We start from the raw sequence: 18,148 nt of genomic DNA on the forward strand, positions 1-18,148 counted from the left end.
GAAGGGCTGGACCGATTAGATCAGGCCATAATCAGTAGAGACAGGGAAATAAATCAGATGCAACTACTGAGCCATCACAACTGTTGGAGAGTTGATTGATCGTGATGGTGGATATCACACAGTTAGTCTCGCTTACCTTACGCTTACCTGCGAGCAATTAACCTTGACAGTGATGGCTATTAGGGAGCACTGGGATCCACCAAACGCCCGGATGAGTGAACTACGACGAAGATCGTTAGTTCATAAGGAATGTTGTAGATCAATAATGTACAACATGCCCACAGCACAAACCCACACTCCACTGCTTGAATGTGCCGCGTCAAGTGGCTGCACGGTTGGTGCTTCCGTTTTGTCATTAGCCGTCAACATGTCCAATCGATTGTTTTCCAACACGAGTGATGCTGTTTTCGTAATGAGTTTGTTGTGAGTTTTGCTTTTATTGTTTAGCCCGGTCGGGTCCGCTTGGCGGGGACCCCGGGGACGTGGTTTCGCAAAAGCAAATGGTTTGCGTTGGCTTAGTGCCGCCGTACCAGCAACGAATGGTCACGTTCAAGTAGGCAAACAAGAAGCCGCCCTATCGATACCGCTCTACCTTGCTGCAACGGCAAAAGGGACCTGTTATTACAGCTGTACTTCAGGTTAAGCTAACAAAAAATAAATGTAATAAAACGGATTGAAGCGGAAGGCAACCTTTGAGGTCTTTGGCGGGATAGCGCACTTCAGCGGACATCAAAGTGGCTGCGGTGAGGACGCATGCGAATGGATTGGGATCGAATAGATGGGAATTGTTGGATGAATGGTCGAGCGAACGAGGGAACCAGCGAATCACGAGATGATTGGGAAATGAGAGTATTTTAATGTTGAATGTTAAACCCATTAATTTTATCAATATTCATATTTTTTGTACTTTGAGGCGCAATATTTTATCGTTGGGAAGATATTTCATTATCTTTTGATGAAAATTGTGATTCTATTTTACATAAAATGTCAAAAATTTTACTTTTTTCGATCGATTAAAAAGTCAGACTGAAGTATAGCGTTATCATTGGGGTAATCAATTACAGATCTTTTAATGAATAAAACTTACAATTTTAGGTATGATTTCTTATGCCTTCAGCAAATTTCATTAATTCATTTCACGCTATATCTCCTGTAGGTAGAAAGTAAGTCAAATAGTTTTAAAAAGAATAAAATATAGCTTTGATTTTAACTAATCTGTAAATTTACAACCAAATGATTGTAAAATGTAGATATTTGTAATTGCCTAATCTCTAAAAAGAATGTTGTCTAGCGACCTTCTTACACCTCTAGGAGGATCGTGGCGCACTTGATCGTCCCGAGACGAGATACGGAGAGACTGCTTATCATGCAATTACAGCGACTAATGAGAAAGGATGTTCAAACGTCGTTTTTTGAGCGAAAGAGAGAGAGAGAGAGAGAGGCAGGGAGACTGATAGAAGCGACGACCACACGGGGAAAGGGGACAGTCAGTCAGTGAGGAACGGTCCGGTCTGAAAATCGTGTGCACGTCATGTTCTTATCATCGCACACCCTTCCTTCGGTGTGCCTTCTCGCTCACCGCATCACTTCCTTGCAACACACGAAAGAGCTTTCCCTTTCCATCGACGCATCGCGTGGAGCATTGCATTGGTAGGGCAAGGGCAACGGGTGTGTTGCATATTCCGCGACCGGGAGCGGACGGCGCGGTCTTCCCAAAATCCCGAACCCGCGCCGGGGCCTGATAATGCCGCCCGATTGACACACGATCGGAACCACTTGCTAGGGGGGGGGGGGGGGGGATTGGGCCAAGTGCCGGCCGCGGTTGTTGATGTGTGTGAGCACACTCACACACGCACGCCGGCACACCGGTCCCTGTGATACCGGAGATCGTACGATTGTTTGTGGCCCCGTGCGGCCGGCCGAACCGGCCGCTTGTGTGTTGGTAGGCGCACGATTTTATATAAATAATCAACGGCCGCTCGTACGGTCGAGTGAGTTCAAGCGTGTGCGCCAACAAAGCATCGTCGTCGCAGCACCAAGCTGCGCGCGGGTTCCAACTACTCCGGCAGGAGAGAGAGAGAGCGAGCGAGAAGATCATCATCCACCGTGCCGTGGGAGACGATCGTTATCGATCACAACCGGGTTCGCTTTTCCGTTTTTCTTGTAAAGGGGAATTGCTGTATTTTGCTTCTCTCGGCCAAACCGAAGGAAGGAAAGTGATCTATTTCCAACGAAGAAAAGCATCAAAAAACGATGGCCCATCTCTCCCACGCTACTAGCACCATGGCTCCGCACTTTGATAGTACCGGTGCCGGTTGTCAAGTCTGACAGCACGCTCTGCAAGCAGCTACCAACAAGAAAACACCGAAGAGCTTAGTGTGCGAACGAAGCCACCACAACAACAACAGCCCCAGTCCGACGTACGAGCCTCGGAACTCCCCACCATCCCATCCCAAGAGGTTCGAGTTTCAATCGGTCTGTCCGTCGCACCCAAGTCCGTCGGTTTTTTTGACCATCCCAGTACTGCGAGCACAACCAGTGTGGCAGCATCTATTTACATCACATAATTTTGTGTAAGTAAAAGCAACTCCTCAGTGTGTCTGTGTGTTCTGTTGATGTGTAATGAGTCCTCGTGTTGTCCTTACATTGCGTGTCGGGTGCGTGCCTGTGAATATGTGAAGTGATGATTGGTGAAGTTGTTACAGAAGTCGAAAATTTGAGGCTTTCAAATGAAGTCGAATAACAACAGGCTTGTGATCGTCCAATAACAACAGGGTTGTTGAATCGAAACGAATCCATCAAACCATAGCCTCCCACCCAATACTTTGGTTCCAAAAATGCCTTGCTGACCTAGAAATGGGAGAATAGGTGAAGCAAACCCCTACCCGAAATGGCAAATTTTGGAAGTTTTTGGGTTGGTTTTGCGAGGAGTGTTGGGCGGTATCAATCGTTGAGTTTTGGGTTTAGCTTGAAGCGTGTAGTTTAGCGTTGTGAAGTGATCTTTCGGGTTTTGTCAAAATAATTCAAATAAAGGCCTTAGACTTCATGATACTTTGCACCCCATTCAAGGAACTCTTGTGTTTGGGAAGCTTGCTATTGATGCAATAGCGTAATTGGCCCTCTTTCAAAGAGAAAGCACCAGCTTCATCAAGTACGAGGTCGTTGTAAATCATCGGAGGTGTACTTCGAACGAGGTTACCGGGCGGTTGAAATTATTAAAACAACCCATAGATGTTCGAGTTGATATCGCACCGATCGCAAGTGCAGGTGCCAAAAGTGTAAAAAGACCATCCCGGTGACACGATTACGGCTCCCCTGTAACAATTCTGAACTCGTCGGACGGCAGAGCGCCATGTGATCCGCAAGTGGCCAGCCGCACAGAACGTGCGATATTTTCGTCACACGATCGCAAAAACCGTCTTGTGATTATTGTATAAAACAAACAGACACATAATTTTCATTCATCGCGCTCTCCTCTGCCAAGATCTTTCGCCCATAGATCGAGAGAGGTCATCGTGCGCGCGTGATCTTCACACTCTTTGTGGTGGGGTGTGGTGTTTTGGGTTGGTTTTGTGTGAATGGCCGGACGAATTGTGCGTGAAAGAAGGTGTGATGTCAATCGATCAGATTCACTTTGCAACCTGGGAGAGCTCTCAGCCCTTGAGAAAGTTTGTTTGTTTGATGTGTTCTCATCCTTCGCGCGCCTCAGAGTGCATGATCGATTCTGGTGCGATCTAAGGCAAGCGATCTCCACATTATTAATTAATCAAAGCCAGCACAAACAACAACCGTAACCGCCGGTGCTGTGCGATGTAATGTAATGCGGTCTACGGAAGCACACACTGAAGGCAGGGGTGAGCGAAGGATGAGAAGCAGTTGATTGTCTGGCAAAACGGGAAGTCATAGATAACGAACGAGATGATGGGTGAATCTCCCACCAACGCTGGCACAATGGAACTATGATGCTTTGGTTCAGTCGAGCTGCGTAGATTTGAATATTCAACCCAAACCACCTTCCCCGTCCGACATTGATGAATGTGAATCGCACGTCTCGATGAATGAGACAGAGCAGAGGGGGTCTGATAGGGTTGGGATGCAGTGGCGATTGTTTCGTCAAGGTTGGCCACTAGCATCCGAATCGGACAGCTTTGAAATGGTGGCAGTGCGCGAAAGTGATAGTCATCGCGAAATGATTACAAACAGCAGTAACATGTGCGCTTGTTTAGAATGTCAAAGTTTAGTGAAGTGAGCGATAGGAGAGGAGGTTGACTTTAAACCCCTTTTTTATTCAAGGTAACTTGTTTTCTGTATCTTCACACATCACATCTAATTGGTTTAAAGTGAAGATCACTGATCATGTGAAATTGTGGCACTAAAATCGCGTGCTAATAGGGTACCAAAGTGCCAAAGATCAGCAGTTGTTTACATCCCTCAAGTTCCAGCCGTTGATTTAATACCCTCTTTTTACGGGAAATAAGATAGGATGGGACATACCAGGACGGTACTCGACACAGAACGGGGATTAATGGTAAACTACCGACCAGGTATTTCTATTGCCCCCTTTACAGCGAGTGCGACTGGGCCAACTTCCCCCGGAATAGCTACACCGGGAGGTGTTGTTACCTTACCGTCAACAGTCAATCAAACCACGAGGTGAAGTACCGGAATAATAGCTCCGTAGCTAATTCCACACGTCCGCGGTACATTGACTGATTGTTGATAAGCACACACGAGCATGCGCCACCACTGCCGGTTGTAAAGTTCAGCCCGATTCTGGCGACGTGAGGGGAGAGAGAGAGAGATACCGTGCCGTGCAGCGGAACCGTTACGTCGTGCGGTATTAACTGAAGAAGCTAGAAGCACTTGGCCCAGGCAGCGACATATTATTTATGCTCCAGGCGGTGCTAGAGAGCTTGCGAAGGCATGTGCTATAAATATTTAATCAGTTGACTCCGCAGAGCGCGCAAGGACGGCAGCGAATGCGAGAGAGCACGTTGAACCGGCCTGGAATTGGAGCTGGTTTTTTTGGAGCAGGGAAATCGAAAGTGATAACTCTGCCGTCTAGGCGACTCTGGGAGTGTCTGGGATCGTACGATCGCCGACGCCATCGTGGCTGACCTTTTGCTGGCGGCCTTACGGGGACTACCTGCCGCGAGAGAATCTAAAAGAGAGCAGTGCGAGAATGAAGTTGCAAGGGATTGAAATCTTCACAAATGTTAAACTAACATGACCATGACTTTGAACTCGGTTGCGTGAAGGAGAGGAGGGTTAGCCAACCAACCTGTTGATCTGTTCTACGTGATGGTTAGCACAAGACGTGTCTAGTCATATCGTAACGCTTTTGCTATGGTACGCGCAATCGGCAAGTGCCTGCTGGAGTGTCTGCCGAGATAGAATTCCTCGGAACGGAAAGGTCCCAGGAATGTGCCTTGGAATGTCTTCCTTGCTGTTTTATCAAACGGCAACTAGTCCCTTTTTGTCCTTATTGCATCCTCCAGGCGACACTTCCCAGAAGGTGCAAGACGTGCGGGGCCCTTTTCCTACCTGGCTCTCATGGTCCCTTTTTTGTTGAAGATTCGCCAATTTTCGAAAGGTCACTTTCAACCCAGGTCTTTTGGTTTTGCTTTGTGTTGGATTTTCACATCCCAAACGTCCGCAAAACGAGAAGGTTGAGAAGAGGATGAGGTCCACTCGGCCGCTCGTTATCATCGAGCGGCAGGTGTTGAATATTATTCTCAATTTTCATTAATGCCTTTCCCCGAGGCTCGCTGCTTCTGCTGCCGGTGTTGCTGATGAAGCTTGCGAACGCGAACGCTGTGCCACTTCCCTTTTTCACCACCGGTGTTGCGCGTACAAGCAAAGGTGTGAGTGCATTGTGTTGTGCGGTAGAGGTTGTGTGTATAATACGGCGTGTAACGCGTGGTAACGAGCAGTGTGACTCGTCGGGCTTGAACTTCCAGAGGCAGTTCGCAAGCGGAACAATTGTGCAATGGCAATCGGTTCGCACGGTTGTGCTAAACGGGTGTAGAGTATAGATTAAATGAGTACTAGCAGGTTGCAGCAAGCAAATAGCGCTGCGTGAAGGTGTTGTGCTTTGCCGGTAGGCCTTCTTCTTGAGAGGCGTATTAAAGAGACTCGATTTCAAAGTAGGTGAAAGTGTGATAATTGCTAGCGAGGGAGAATCGTGTCCAAATAGTGCCATTTGTTTGTGTTAAGTTGTGTCGGGGAATCGAATGGCCATCGATCTTTCAGCGTTAACGCAACGTGCGTCGCAATTTTGGGGGAGCGTTATGCAATGAGCAACCTGTTCCAGGGTGGAGGTGACTGCCTCCCCACGGTCCAACGAAATGGGCGAGTGCAAATTTTGGATCTTTTGTCGAGGTAGTACTACTACACAGCCTGTTTGTTTGTGTACCGACACTGATCACGTGATCATCGGGATAGGGTAAACATCTAGAAAGAACGGTACGAAGAAGAGGCGAACGATCGTGCTGTCGAATTCAAATCGGCTGATCGTCACGTTCCGGCGCAGCACGGGCAGCAGACCTAAAAGCCATTCAAAACAAACCAAAGGAAAAAAACAAGAAGGCACCCGTCTAGCGTCGGTGGTTCTGGAAAAGTACCAAAAATGTTGTCAGTTTCATAACGACGGTCGATGAGGGAGAGTGCAAGGCACCGCACGCCGCCCGGTCCGGACCAGTTTTTGGACCTTTGTCAGTGTTGTGTTAATTTTTTGGCCGGCTGCCTTTACTTTCCTCAACCGTGTTTCTGAACCCGCCGTTACTGATGATGCTGAGTGTTATGGGTTGACATTACAAGTGTTTTTTTCAAACCAACAAGAACTGGGCGTGTGTGTAGTGGTGTAGGTTTCGGGGGTACTGTGCAAGGTATGGAAGTTGTTTAAACAAATTGCATGCGGAAAGCGTGAATTTGGATTTAATGGCTTGTTGTTGTCTTTTTTTTTTGGGACGTTGATTTGCATTGACGTCAGAATGGATGGGATTTTGATAGGTTTGCCGTGATCGGAGTAATAAATATCATCCTTTTAATAAGTGCCGGTTTATTAATGTATTTTTTTCGCTTCTCTTCTCTTTTCCAAAAACCCACAACAGAAATGGTTGCTAAACACCAACAACCACCGCTACACTGACAGCGCATTATAGCAACTTTATCCAAGTGACCTTTTGCTGTTGAGAAAGTGCGTACGTGTACACGAAGCTACAGCTCAACCCTTGCTGTACTTTGTGTGAGTACCGTGAATCCCAGCAACCAGCTTACATCAACAACAAGAAGAAAAGAAGAGGCTACTAAGAACAACGGCAACAACAGTATTACTATTATCCAACATCGTTATTATCATCGATCTGCCTGCAAAGCGAGCAGAGGAAGAAGTTACGCTTAAACCAAAGGAAGAGAGTAGTGAGAGTAAGGAGACATCAACAACAACAGAACTAAAACATCATGACGGTCAGCAAGGAGTATCTGGCTAATGCCGAACCGGAGAAACCGAACCGTAAGTATACGCGCCCACAGCGATTAGTAGTAGTAGATGCTTACCCCAGCTTTAGTGACACCTCAGCGCGTTAATTTATTTATCTGAAAACGATTGCGCCGTTTCGCTTTCGCCACCTGCTGGCGCCTGGCGTGGCGTGGTGCCCGAATGCCTGTGTCTAACACACCACACACACGCTGACCGTGACATTGAGGCGCATTCAACCGTGGTGCGCGCGCACCTTGTGCCGCGGTTTCTGTCATTGCGTGTTTCAGTTCGCTGGCCTTTAGCTGTTTGTTTTGCCTCGCGCACAAAACGACACATTTGTGCGCTGTTTTGCATACATTTTTTTCAGCATACGCTTGTCAGCATTCCAGCATAATGAACCGCTGCGAAAGGTCCAGCGAAGGTGTTGCGATCGATGCGATCGTTTCCGGGTTGCGGTGTACATGCCGGAACATCATACACACAGGCAGCGAGATGCGCTTCAGTAAGGACTGCCCTTAGTGCTCTAGCTCTAGATCCTGAGGTCGGATGCGCACCGAAGCGTGTACTACCCCGGCCACACCGCACATGGTCACAGGTGGCGCGTCACGTGGTTCACGGACAAACTGGCTGTGGTGGTCGAATGGTATGGAATGTGTGCAAAAACGTGTGTACAGGCGCCGGCCTGTTGCACCGTGGCATGTGTTTGCAGCGCATCGGCAATGCAATGCACGGCTGTGACTGTTGTGCGAGAGGGGACTAGACGGGGTTGGGGAGAGTGAGACGGTGTATGGTTTTATATTTGCACACGACAGTGTGTGACAGCTTTCTTAGAGGGTTGTAGCGCATTCTTCCGGTGCCGATACGAACATTTCGATGGTGTGGATGCGGATCGGTTTATTGCAGTTTAAAATTAGTATCAATTTACGGCTGCACCCTTCGGTGTGATATTTATGAGATACTTTTCCAGAAGGTGCGCTAATTGTGAGCGCAAATATGAGGTGTTGATGGGCAGTAATTGTGGAAAATTTATAGAATTATGACAGAAATTATAAGTGAGGTAGAGGAACAAAGGTTCTCCGTGAATAAGTTTTAGAAACGAGAAACATGTCCCTAGTTGCGTGTGAGTCACTGTCTCGATCGGTTGCACGAAGTTGCAACACAAAAAGGGGAAACACGCTGTAGTCCCCAAAAACGCCACGACATAATTACCTTGGCCAAAAACAAGGGGCCGGTTTCGCATGATGGCATGATCAGTTTGGAGCTCGCGGGACAACAAAAAAAAGACAAAATTATACCCCTAAGCGGTACGTTTTTGATCTCACACACACACACACTCACTCAGACTGTAATGTTGCTGGCTGGAATGTGTTGAAACATGTCCTTTAGTTTTGGCAGCAAGGGCGATTGGATTGGCTGGTAATTAGCACTTATTAACTGTGTATTTAGCATCGCAAGGTGTACCATTAAGCAAAGAAGCGTCTTCAAATTACAAACAGAGCGGCGCGGCTCAAATCTTTTGCGGCACTGCGATGACTAATCCACGTGTTTCTGTGGGGAAGGTTGATGTAATACCTAACCGACAAACAAAAGCCCATAACTACATCCGTCGGAAGTTGACGAAAACGTTTCGGCACTGCAAACAACGCGCCAAGATCTCGTTAGTCATCTGCGTTATCGCGCAAAACGCAACGGGGTCTAGTTTTTATCTACACACTGTGGCGAGAGGGCACTTCTTCACGCTCTATTAGCATACGCTGCGTTGTGTTGCAAAATCTCAAGTCAAATGCACCTCTGCAGGCTTCCGATCCCGCGAACGAGCAGCGCCAATAAATCCACCCAAATTAGGCTGTCAAGCGTTGGCTGACAAATCGTTCATTTCCTGTGCCGGGAGGGGATTTAATTTCGCCGCCACCGCGCCAATTGTTCAATTATCAGACATGTGGCAAGTGTGCCGAATGCGCAAGAAGCCCCCCTGCCCGAAAACAATTGAGCCGGCGCGGGCCACCCCGTGGGTGAGGAGGAATGATTTTATAATTTCCTCATTAAAAGCATAGGGCAGGAAGGCGTGTGCGGGAAGACGATCGATCAATTAGTGTGTGGGTCGTAGATATGCAAAGTTCGTGCAAAGGAAATGCGCGATGTCAAATCGTGGTTATCTGCTTCGCTGAAGAGCTTCTGTTTCAGCAACGGAAGAATTTCAAACGCGCGTTGCGCTGAAGAGAAAGATTTCGACGCGTGAAATATTTCACTGAGCGGAAAAGCTGCAAATTTGAAATGAAACATTTCAACTACGAACGTTGATAATGGCGCCCGTGAAGTCAGCAGACTGGATTTCCAGTTGTTCCGAGTGACAACAATGGCGTATCTCTTGATTGTGGTAATTTGAAGGAATTTTAAATTCACAACAATATTCATTGCCATACTGACGACATGAAATAACACTCCTAATGGTAATTCAAAGCGTAAAAAACCGTGTTTTTATTGCGTCTTTGGCGAGCCAGTCTCCTCTTGGCAACCGGATGTAGATACTATTGTGTGTTCTTATCCGAGGTGTTGTTGCTTTCAAAACTACCCCCGACTAACCCCCCTCGCCGATTGCCCCATTCATTAGAAAACACTAATTTGGAGTATTACGCCTTTCGGTTGCTTATCTTGTGTGGAGTGCCTCGTTCCCCTGAAATGGCAGTAAAAGAATTCAAACGATGCGTAGCAGAACATTTGTTTGCACAATTTGTGGATGCGCGAGATACCGATCGGGCTGAACCCATCGAGCACTGTTTTGACAAGAATGTTATCATCCGCAAGGTTTATGCGTAAAGAGCCCCCCGTGCACAAGATCCGTGCTATCCCGTTGATGAGCGATTGAAGGTGACTAGCCAGTAACTTGAAGGTACGATGCGCCGCCGTCTTGCTGATAATGGCTGATTCACCATTGTGTTACGCTATCAACCTGGCCTTAGCTGTTTGACAAACAGACTAGCACACTAGCACTATTGCTCTCGTCTCGACGCGGCATCTCGAACGGATGTCCGAGCCCTGTTGCCGTGATCTTGGCTGCCGGTTGCCTGTGTCAGGTTTCAGGTGTGCTATACTTTGATTGGGCTTTCTGGCTAATAAATCGCGGCATGCGGGTTTGCGGACGTGTGGGATACCTTGGACTTAGGGCTAGTGTCCAGCCCGGTGTCTTCGCAAAACCCCGTGGACGTGGGATGATTGTAGCACAAGAATGTAGCACACGCCTGCCATACCGAGCGTGATAGCTTCTATAGGCGTAGGCGCCACTTGAGGGACGAACGACGTGTATCAGCAAGTAGTGCCGACTGATCATGGCCTGAAGTTACCAATGAGGGTGTTTTTTTTTGCGTGAGCGAAACGTGTGTCATTCTGACCACACAGTGCGGGCCACAGAAGATCGCACGGAATTAATTCTAATCGAGCATCCAACTGCTCTGTATCATTACTGTAACAGTCATCCAGCGATTGGGGACATTAAGAATAAATCCTCCAAAAATAAACACACACAGACACACCGGTGCTAAAAGAATCCGGATCTTGATGATTGTTGTTTGCGATCGGCGGTGATGCGCGGTGTGTGCTCAGTGATATCTCAAGCTCAAGGTGCGCCCTGGCTCCCTCATCCGCCACCCACTCAGCGTTAGCAGAAATGTCCGATTGTCGCAAAGGGGATGAAGATGGGTGAACTATTTTTACATCCCACCCTCCCCTACAACACATGTGGTCTTATTTTTAAAGCCCTGGTGGTGGGTCGACACGGTCTGTCATGGTGGTAATGTGTGTGTGTGGTAACGTCATTTAACCTTTGATAGTAATGCTTAATTGTGTTTCATTTTGTGCACAATCGGGTGGGTGGGTTGGGTTTTTGGTGGATGATGCACCACCACAACCACCACCCACACTTGCATGCAATGTGTTTGTTTTTGACCGGCGGAGACACGTACGTGTGTGAGCGAGGGTCACCGATCGTCGAGCAGTTGCTTGGGAAGAAGCGAAGAACTAGGTCACCGTACTTAGAAAACTGTCGTAGGGGCGTAGAGCTGCACTTTACAACGCAAATGCATCGGAGTTTATGTGTATTGGTAGGAGGCAGTTTCGGTGCAACCGTCCAAAACCTTACGCACGCCCTCTTTCACTCACTCTGTCGCTCTCTCTTTCTCTACAAAAGAATCTCACAACACGTTGTAGTAGGCACGCCGTGTTGCGTCGCCTATGCCGGAGGATCACCACGGCAACCACATGGAAGAGGCATTTAGCACTTTGTTTTTCTTTTGACAGATTTCAATGTTTTTTTGTTGTTGCTTCTCCCCCTCTCGCTGTTGTTTCATAGAAACTGTTGTGTTGCGTGTGTGTTTGTGTTTGCTAGGTTGGGTTTTGGGGGGTTCGGTAGTGAGTGCGTGTGCGTGTAGGGAATTGGCCTGCGACCGCGACCGCGTGGTGCTGATGATAGTTGTGTGGCGGCGACGGCGTTATCAGCACACACTCACTCGGTGACCTATCGCACACACATCGGATTAGTGATTCCGCGTGTGACGAAGACGCAACGACCACGAGCGCTGGTTTCCCGGGGTCCGGTTACGGGTCGGTTTCTCTGTGTGTGTGTAAAATCATAGCGTTAGTGTTGAGCCGCGCACGGAATCCGTTTCCGTCAATGAAGGTGCCAGAGTCAGTACGGTAATGCACTGCCCGCGAGGAAGGTGCGCCGCCCTGTAAACGCTTGCAAGTCCGTCGACGCGTCGAAGTGGTGGAAAGGGCACACAAAGACAACACAATTTGCACACGAGACGGTGGGATTCGGTTGATAAGAAGAACCTCAGAGTCGGAATCTCTGCTTACCGGTTTGTCAGCGTGAAGGAGAGCCGCCAATTCTCCCGAGAGCCCCAAGCTCACGAGCAGCAAGGAGGAAGGGGAATTGTATTTACATACACCCCGTTCGGTTGGTGGCTTTGGGGGGGTTGGTTGTTGTTGCTGCTGCTGATGGTGTGGTTGAAACAAAACCACCGGTTCGCACCCCGAACCGATCCCAGTACGTCGGAAGTGTACGAGCTGAACGGGTGGACGACACAGCCACCCCAGACCACACCGTGTGTGCGAGCGCGCGCGCACCGATCGTGTCTCCGTGAGATCGCGTCCATCTTTGCACCAACCAACGCGCGCTGCACCGTGTGCGCTACACGTGATCGAGGGGCGCCCACGGACTGCCAAATCGATTGAACATAAATCAGCTGTTCAGGTTTGCGTCACAGAAGCTCCCGTGCTACCATTGATTCTTCACGTGCAAGTGAATGCAAAAACAAGCGATTGTGTGTGTGTATGTGTGCCCATTGAGTGTGTCCAGTGATCTGTGATAATAGCGTAGGACACGCCCGGTTCAATAACAAGCAACCTGGATTGGCGACAGATTCTCGCTGGAGGTGTCTGGAACGAGAATCTGGGCGCGTGCTACTCGCGTGACCCAAAGTAGGACCACTTGAGGGTTCCGAAACTCAACACGAGCAGCCCCTTGTGCCACTCGACAGCACCCCGCATTGTGTGTGCCCCTGGGTCACCACTCTCAGGCCACTGATATAGTGCAGAAACGGAATTTGTTAAGCGACATTTGGCGTCTAGCAGCCAGGGAGAACGATTTCTCCCAAAAAAGAAACTGAAGAATTGGAAAGTGAAAATAAGCGGCCAGCAGGACGTGAACTACCGTCTCTGCCGCGTGTGTAGTGAGAGTGCCTGAAAGAGTTGCTAGGAGCTACGCAAGTGGAAAGATGCCGGAAAATCGTGATCGCTCCAACCATGTGCTCGTGTGGGAGCAGGCAGAAATGGCCACGGACGAGGGCGTCTTACCGGCAAGTAAGAAAAAGCGTTCCATTTCGGTGTCTTATTACAAATTAGTGATTTTAGTGGTGGAGTCGTCAGTAAGATCTAGAGTCACAATGTTCAGGGTAGATTGCATTGACCCAGTGGATCTTCAGAGCGGGTTGACGCGATCAGTAGACATCTGCACACAGACACTCTTCTTCCGCACATCGGCACGACCTTTGATGGGATGTGTGAACTCCAAGAGCTTCTCCCAAAATCTAATCTCCATGATTTATAGTGACAGCAAGCGAGAATCGGACCATCCGGGGGGAGTGTATAGATCAATCATACAATTAATCAATAAAACGGCGCTAAAGCTCCCCTGAAGGTGTGACTGCGATAATGAGACAGAGGGTAGTGTACGAACCAGTCCCGTGTTAACGTTCTGTGGCTCGGCTCCAATGGCGATTAGATTAGAACCAGGAAGAAACTAATGATTTGCTCAGATCAGACGTGCGGAGGACGGACTGGGGCCGGGGTCCACGCTGATTGATTGGGTGGGATCAAGTGGTGGAGCTCGATAACGCAGACACTACGGGGAAAGGGACATGTACGCCACCGTTCAGTAGGTCAACTTCATTGCGCTCTGGGGATCTTGAAGCAGCACGCATTACGAGGTTACGAGAAGTCACGCCGTATCGGGACAGTGTGGCTAGTCGTTGTCGTGATAAGCGAAGGAGATGTTTGTGTAATCTCGATATGCGACCCATCGTAAAGCACGTGCGGATTAGGGGTTTGGAGCGTATTCCAAGGATTAGCCTGTGGAGTGTGCTGAATGGATCTAAAGTGGTCGTCATGCACTTCCAGTGCTGTTGAAGTGTGCCAGTGTCTAATCGCTTAACTAGAGGATCTTACACAGTTCCTGAGGATACCATGATCAAGCTTGATCATGCGAGGCAATCTTTCCATTAAATCAAATTCACTTCAAATTGCGACCAGTTGCCTGTCCAGTTGCTATGGAAGGGACCGACCAAATTGTAGGAGATGTTGAAACCGACCGTTTAAAGATGTTTGCGCGATAGGACATTGCCGTGCGGTTTCGCAAGCGTTTGCAAGTTAGTAGTAGTAGCCGCATCCGGTTCTGTTTGCTCGCCTGCTCTTCTCGTTAAACAAAGCGCACTCTGAACAATGTTCAGAGTCAGCGTGGGGAAAGGATCGTCGTAATTCTTGCGCCTCACTCTTGTCATGTCACGGTTGATAAACGGGCATAATGCATTGACCTCACCGGTGAGGTTGTTGTTGCATATCTGCGTAGAGATGCACAAACAGAGTGTACTCTTGCAGAACTTTGCATCCAACCCAAAGATTATGAAGATCTCACCCAGGTTTATCTGTTTATCCGTACGCAAATTCTCACAGGTTAATGGCGCCCAGTAATAGCCTGCGTCAAGATCGTATATGGTCGGCTACTAATGTCGGTACCATAAATAAATCTGCTTTGTTTCGTTTGTGTACCCAGCAGTTTGGGCAATTGCGCCCCATCTAACTTGCAATGTTGCAATTTTGTCCAAAGCATGTGTGTGTATGTTGTCGTCTCTGCTGCCCCCCCCCCACCCTCCCGCCCTGTGTTTGGTTAAAAGATTGGTTGATGGCTGGCACGTGCGCACTGTTGACCGGCACGGCGCAAAAGATAATCTTACCGCAGCCGATCTGGTGTCCGATCTGTTGATGTGCGGGGTGAGGACGCCATCTTTGTTCTTGCCGTTGCAGCGACGTTGACTCGTGCCGGTGTTTGATTTGTGTTACTCGTTGCCAAAATGCCAAAAGAGCATTGATGCACTTTACCTACCGGTCACGGTACGGTTCAGTGATTGATTTGACAAATGAGTGTGTGTGTGTGGTTGAGCGTGAACATGGGGAGGTTTGGGGATGTGTGGTTTGACAGAAAGGGAAGCGATAAGTGGTTGAAATGTTGCCAACACTGTCGCCCCGAATGTTTACTTTCAGTTTCCGTTTTGGCTCACACTTAGTTGAAGGATCGTTACAAATGCTAACATGTTTTTTTTCCCCTATTCCCCTTCTCTTCCCGCACAGAGCGGTTCGGTACGCGACATTACATCGTGTTCATGCTGTTCCTCGGCATGGCCAATGCGTACGTGATGCGCACGAACATGTCGGTCGCCATCGTGGCGATGGTGAACCAGACGGCGATCGAGAAGGATGCGGAAGTGTTCGACGACGAGTGCCCGGACACGGACTACGGCGAGGATACGCACGATTCCGGGCAGGACGGCGAGTTCATCTGGAGCACCAGCATGCAGGGCTACATCCTGTCGTCCTTCTTCTACGGCTACGTCATCACGCAGATCCCGTTCGGGCTGCTGGCCAAGCGGTACGGCGCGATGCGCTTCCTGGGCTGGGGCATGCTGATCAACTCGGTGTTTGCGTTCGTGGTGCCGGTCGCCGCCCGACAGGGCGGTGCTGGCTGGCTGATCGCCGTCCGCTTCATCCAGGGGCTGGGCGAGGGTCCGATTGTGCCCTGTACGCATGCCATGCTGGCGAAGTGGATTCCACCGAACGAGCGGTCGCGCGTCGGATCGATCGTGTACTCGGGCGCACAGTTCGGCACGGTGATATCGATGCCACTGTCCGGGCTGCTGGCGGACCACGGCTTTGACGGCGGTTGGCCGTCGATCTTCTACGTGTTCGGTATCATCGGCACGGTCTGGTCGATCGCGTTCCTGCTGACCTGCCACGAGGATCCGGTGACGCATCCGCGCATCCGGGAGGACGAGAAGAAGTACATCCAGCAGTCGCTGTGGGGCAACGCGTCCGTGCACATTCCACCGATTCCGTGGACGAGCATCGCCAAGTCGCTGCCGTTCTACGCGATCCTGCTGGCGCATTTGGGCCAGAACTATGGCTACGAGACGCTGATGACGGAGCTGCCCACCTACATGAAGCAGGTGCTGCGGTTCTCCATCAAGACGGTATGTATTTGCTTCCGTGGAAGGGCTGTGTGTGTTTGTCCAACCAATGTAACGTTGGCATCTGCTTTTCCCCCATTTTCCAGAACGGTGTCCTTTCGGCCCTGCCCTACCTGGCGATGTGGCTGTTCTCGATCGTGGTCGGCTGGGTCGCCGACTGGATGCTGACGTCCGGTCGCGTCAACCACACCTGGACGCGCAAGATCTCCAACAGCATCGGCCAGTACGGTCCGGCGATTGCGCTCATCATCGCGTCCTACACCGGCTGCAGCCGGGCGCTCACCGTCGCCATCCTGACGGTCGGCGTCGGGCTGAACGGTGGCATCTACGCCGGGTTCAAGATCAACCATCTGGACATTACGCCCCGGTACGCGGGCGTACTGATGGCGTTCACCAACTGCTCCGCCAATCTGGCCGGTCTGCTGGCGCCGATCGCGGCCGGCAACATCATCGAGGGCAAACCGACCATCGCCCAGTGGCGCATCGTGTTCGTGATAGCCGCGTGCGTCTATCTGTTCACGGCCACGTTCTACAACGTGTTTGCGTCGGGCGCCCGCCAATTCTGGGACGACCCGGAGAACGACGAACCGCAGAAGCCCTCGATCGAGGCACCATCGCACAGCGAGGCGAACGGTAACAATGGTACGACCCTAACGCATCGGACGGTGAACGAACAGACGTCGTAGGTTTGAGCATCGTCGCTAAGCCGAAACATATCCAACCGCGAGAGTGAGAGTGGGAGGGAATTATGAAACATATCAGGTCCGCTTGCGGGTCATATCAGTTAGGGAAGTGCAGAGCAATAGTGCAGTAACAGTTGTATTTATAAGCGGGAAAAACGAATATTTCTTGATAATGTAACGTACATGTAATGTAAGCTGGACTTTCGTAGTCATTTCTTCCTTCTTTTTTGTTGGTTCGCCACCGCCAATTACTGGCGGGTCGAAGTAGTATTGTTTTTCATGTGGTTTGAGCCCTATTTTTGCTTTTGCGTTTTTGAGCTGCAATTGGATTCTCTATTTGATATACAAATTGAGCTGTTATTTTGTTATTTTTTCCATTTTTTCCCCACTCAAACAATTGCTGTTTGTGTTGTACATTTCTTCTCTTTCCTTTGTTAACTATCTATTTCTCTTTTTCTTTCCCTTACTGTTTGTTGTATTTTGTTCTGTTCCTTCTACAATCTTTCAAGCTTTTTCGTTTTTTTCCTTTTCCTTTCGCTGCGTGCAATAGGTGTAGCCTTGTACCTACGTCGATATTGATATTTGATTGTTAATCGCTAACCCATATGCACGCTCACACCGCTCCGGTGTGCGAGCGTGCTGTACATAGTAGGCCCCTAGCGACTAATTCGAGAACACACTACCACTACTAGGCCATAAAGCGGTCCGGCGACATTGAAATCCCATTCCCGATTCCGATGCCGGTACCAACAATAAAAAGGGGTTGTGATGCGGGTTTCTGGCAGGCGTTGGCAATTTGAAAACAAGGCCCCAAATTAGTTGCCCCAAAACGTACCCGCTGTAGATGGGTGAGGTAGGACCGCGAATGTGAGATTGTGCAAGAACGAGCGATGAGTGTGTGCGCGAACGGGAGTGTAAGTGCGTGTGAGTGCGACCCTCATTAATGTTAAATCAATGCTAAATGCTCTGCTCCTGGAAGCAGGTGCCACGGGGCGCCCCAGCGCATTCTAACCCCCTCGTGCAAAAAAAACGCAACAAGATGATAATAAAAAGATACACGATAATGTTGATAATGTTGCTATAATGTGCAACCGGCAAAAGCTAGCTCACGGGTCTTATTGCTTGAGCAATTGCGCTCACTTATCCGAAAATGTATGTATTGCTCGTTTATTGGCTTGCGTTGCGGGATTACT

General features: G+C 49.3%; 1 protein-coding gene across 5 annotated transcripts; it reads left to right on the forward strand.

Annotated features, from left to right (window-relative positions):
* The first annotated feature begins 1,972 nt into the window (after positions 1 to 1,972).
* LOC1280438 (putative inorganic phosphate cotransporter) lies at positions 1,973 to 18,059 on the forward strand. 5 transcript variants are annotated; one of them, XM_061654474.1, is made up of 4 exons: positions 1,973 to 2,657; positions 7,113 to 7,513; positions 15,380 to 16,275; positions 16,359 to 18,059. In XM_061654474.1, the coding sequence occupies exons 2-4, from the start codon at positions 7,462 to 7,464 to the stop codon at positions 16,956 to 16,958; spliced, it is 1,548 nt and encodes a 515-aa protein (XP_061510458.1). In that variant the 5' UTR covers positions 1,973 to 2,657; positions 7,113 to 7,461; the 3' UTR covers positions 16,959 to 18,059. The 5 variants fall into 5 exon arrangements, with proteins under 5 accessions (XP_061510458.1, XP_061510455.1, XP_061510456.1 ...); XM_061654471.1 differs by having other exon boundaries at positions 1,973 to 2,573; XM_061654472.1 differs by lacking the exon at positions 1,973 to 2,657 and adding an exon at positions 5,933 to 6,146.
* Positions 18,060 to 18,148: the final 89 nt, after the last annotated feature.

This window comes from Anopheles gambiae, chromosome 3, assembly GCF_943734735.2.
Source record: "Anopheles gambiae chromosome 3, idAnoGambNW_F1_1, whole genome shotgun sequence".
Classification (NCBI taxonomy): domain Eukaryota; kingdom Metazoa; phylum Arthropoda; class Insecta; order Diptera; family Culicidae; genus Anopheles; species Anopheles gambiae.

What these genes read in the sequence shown, in the direction of transcription:
- LOC1280438 (XM_320291.4), top strand. Translation starts at nt 13,252, where the DNA reads ATGCCGGAAAATCGTGATCGCTCCAACCATGTGCTCGTGTGGGAGCAG. An exon ending in CGAGGGCGTCTTACCGGCAA is followed by an intron (nt 13,337 to 15,379) that starts GTAAGAAAAAGC and finishes CTTCCCGCACAG; the next exon opens with AGCGGTTCGGTACGCGACAT. An exon ending in TGCGGTTCTCCATCAAGACG is followed by an intron (nt 16,276 to 16,358) that starts GTATGTATTTGC and finishes CCCATTTTCCAG; the next exon opens with AACGGTGTCCTTTCGGCCCT.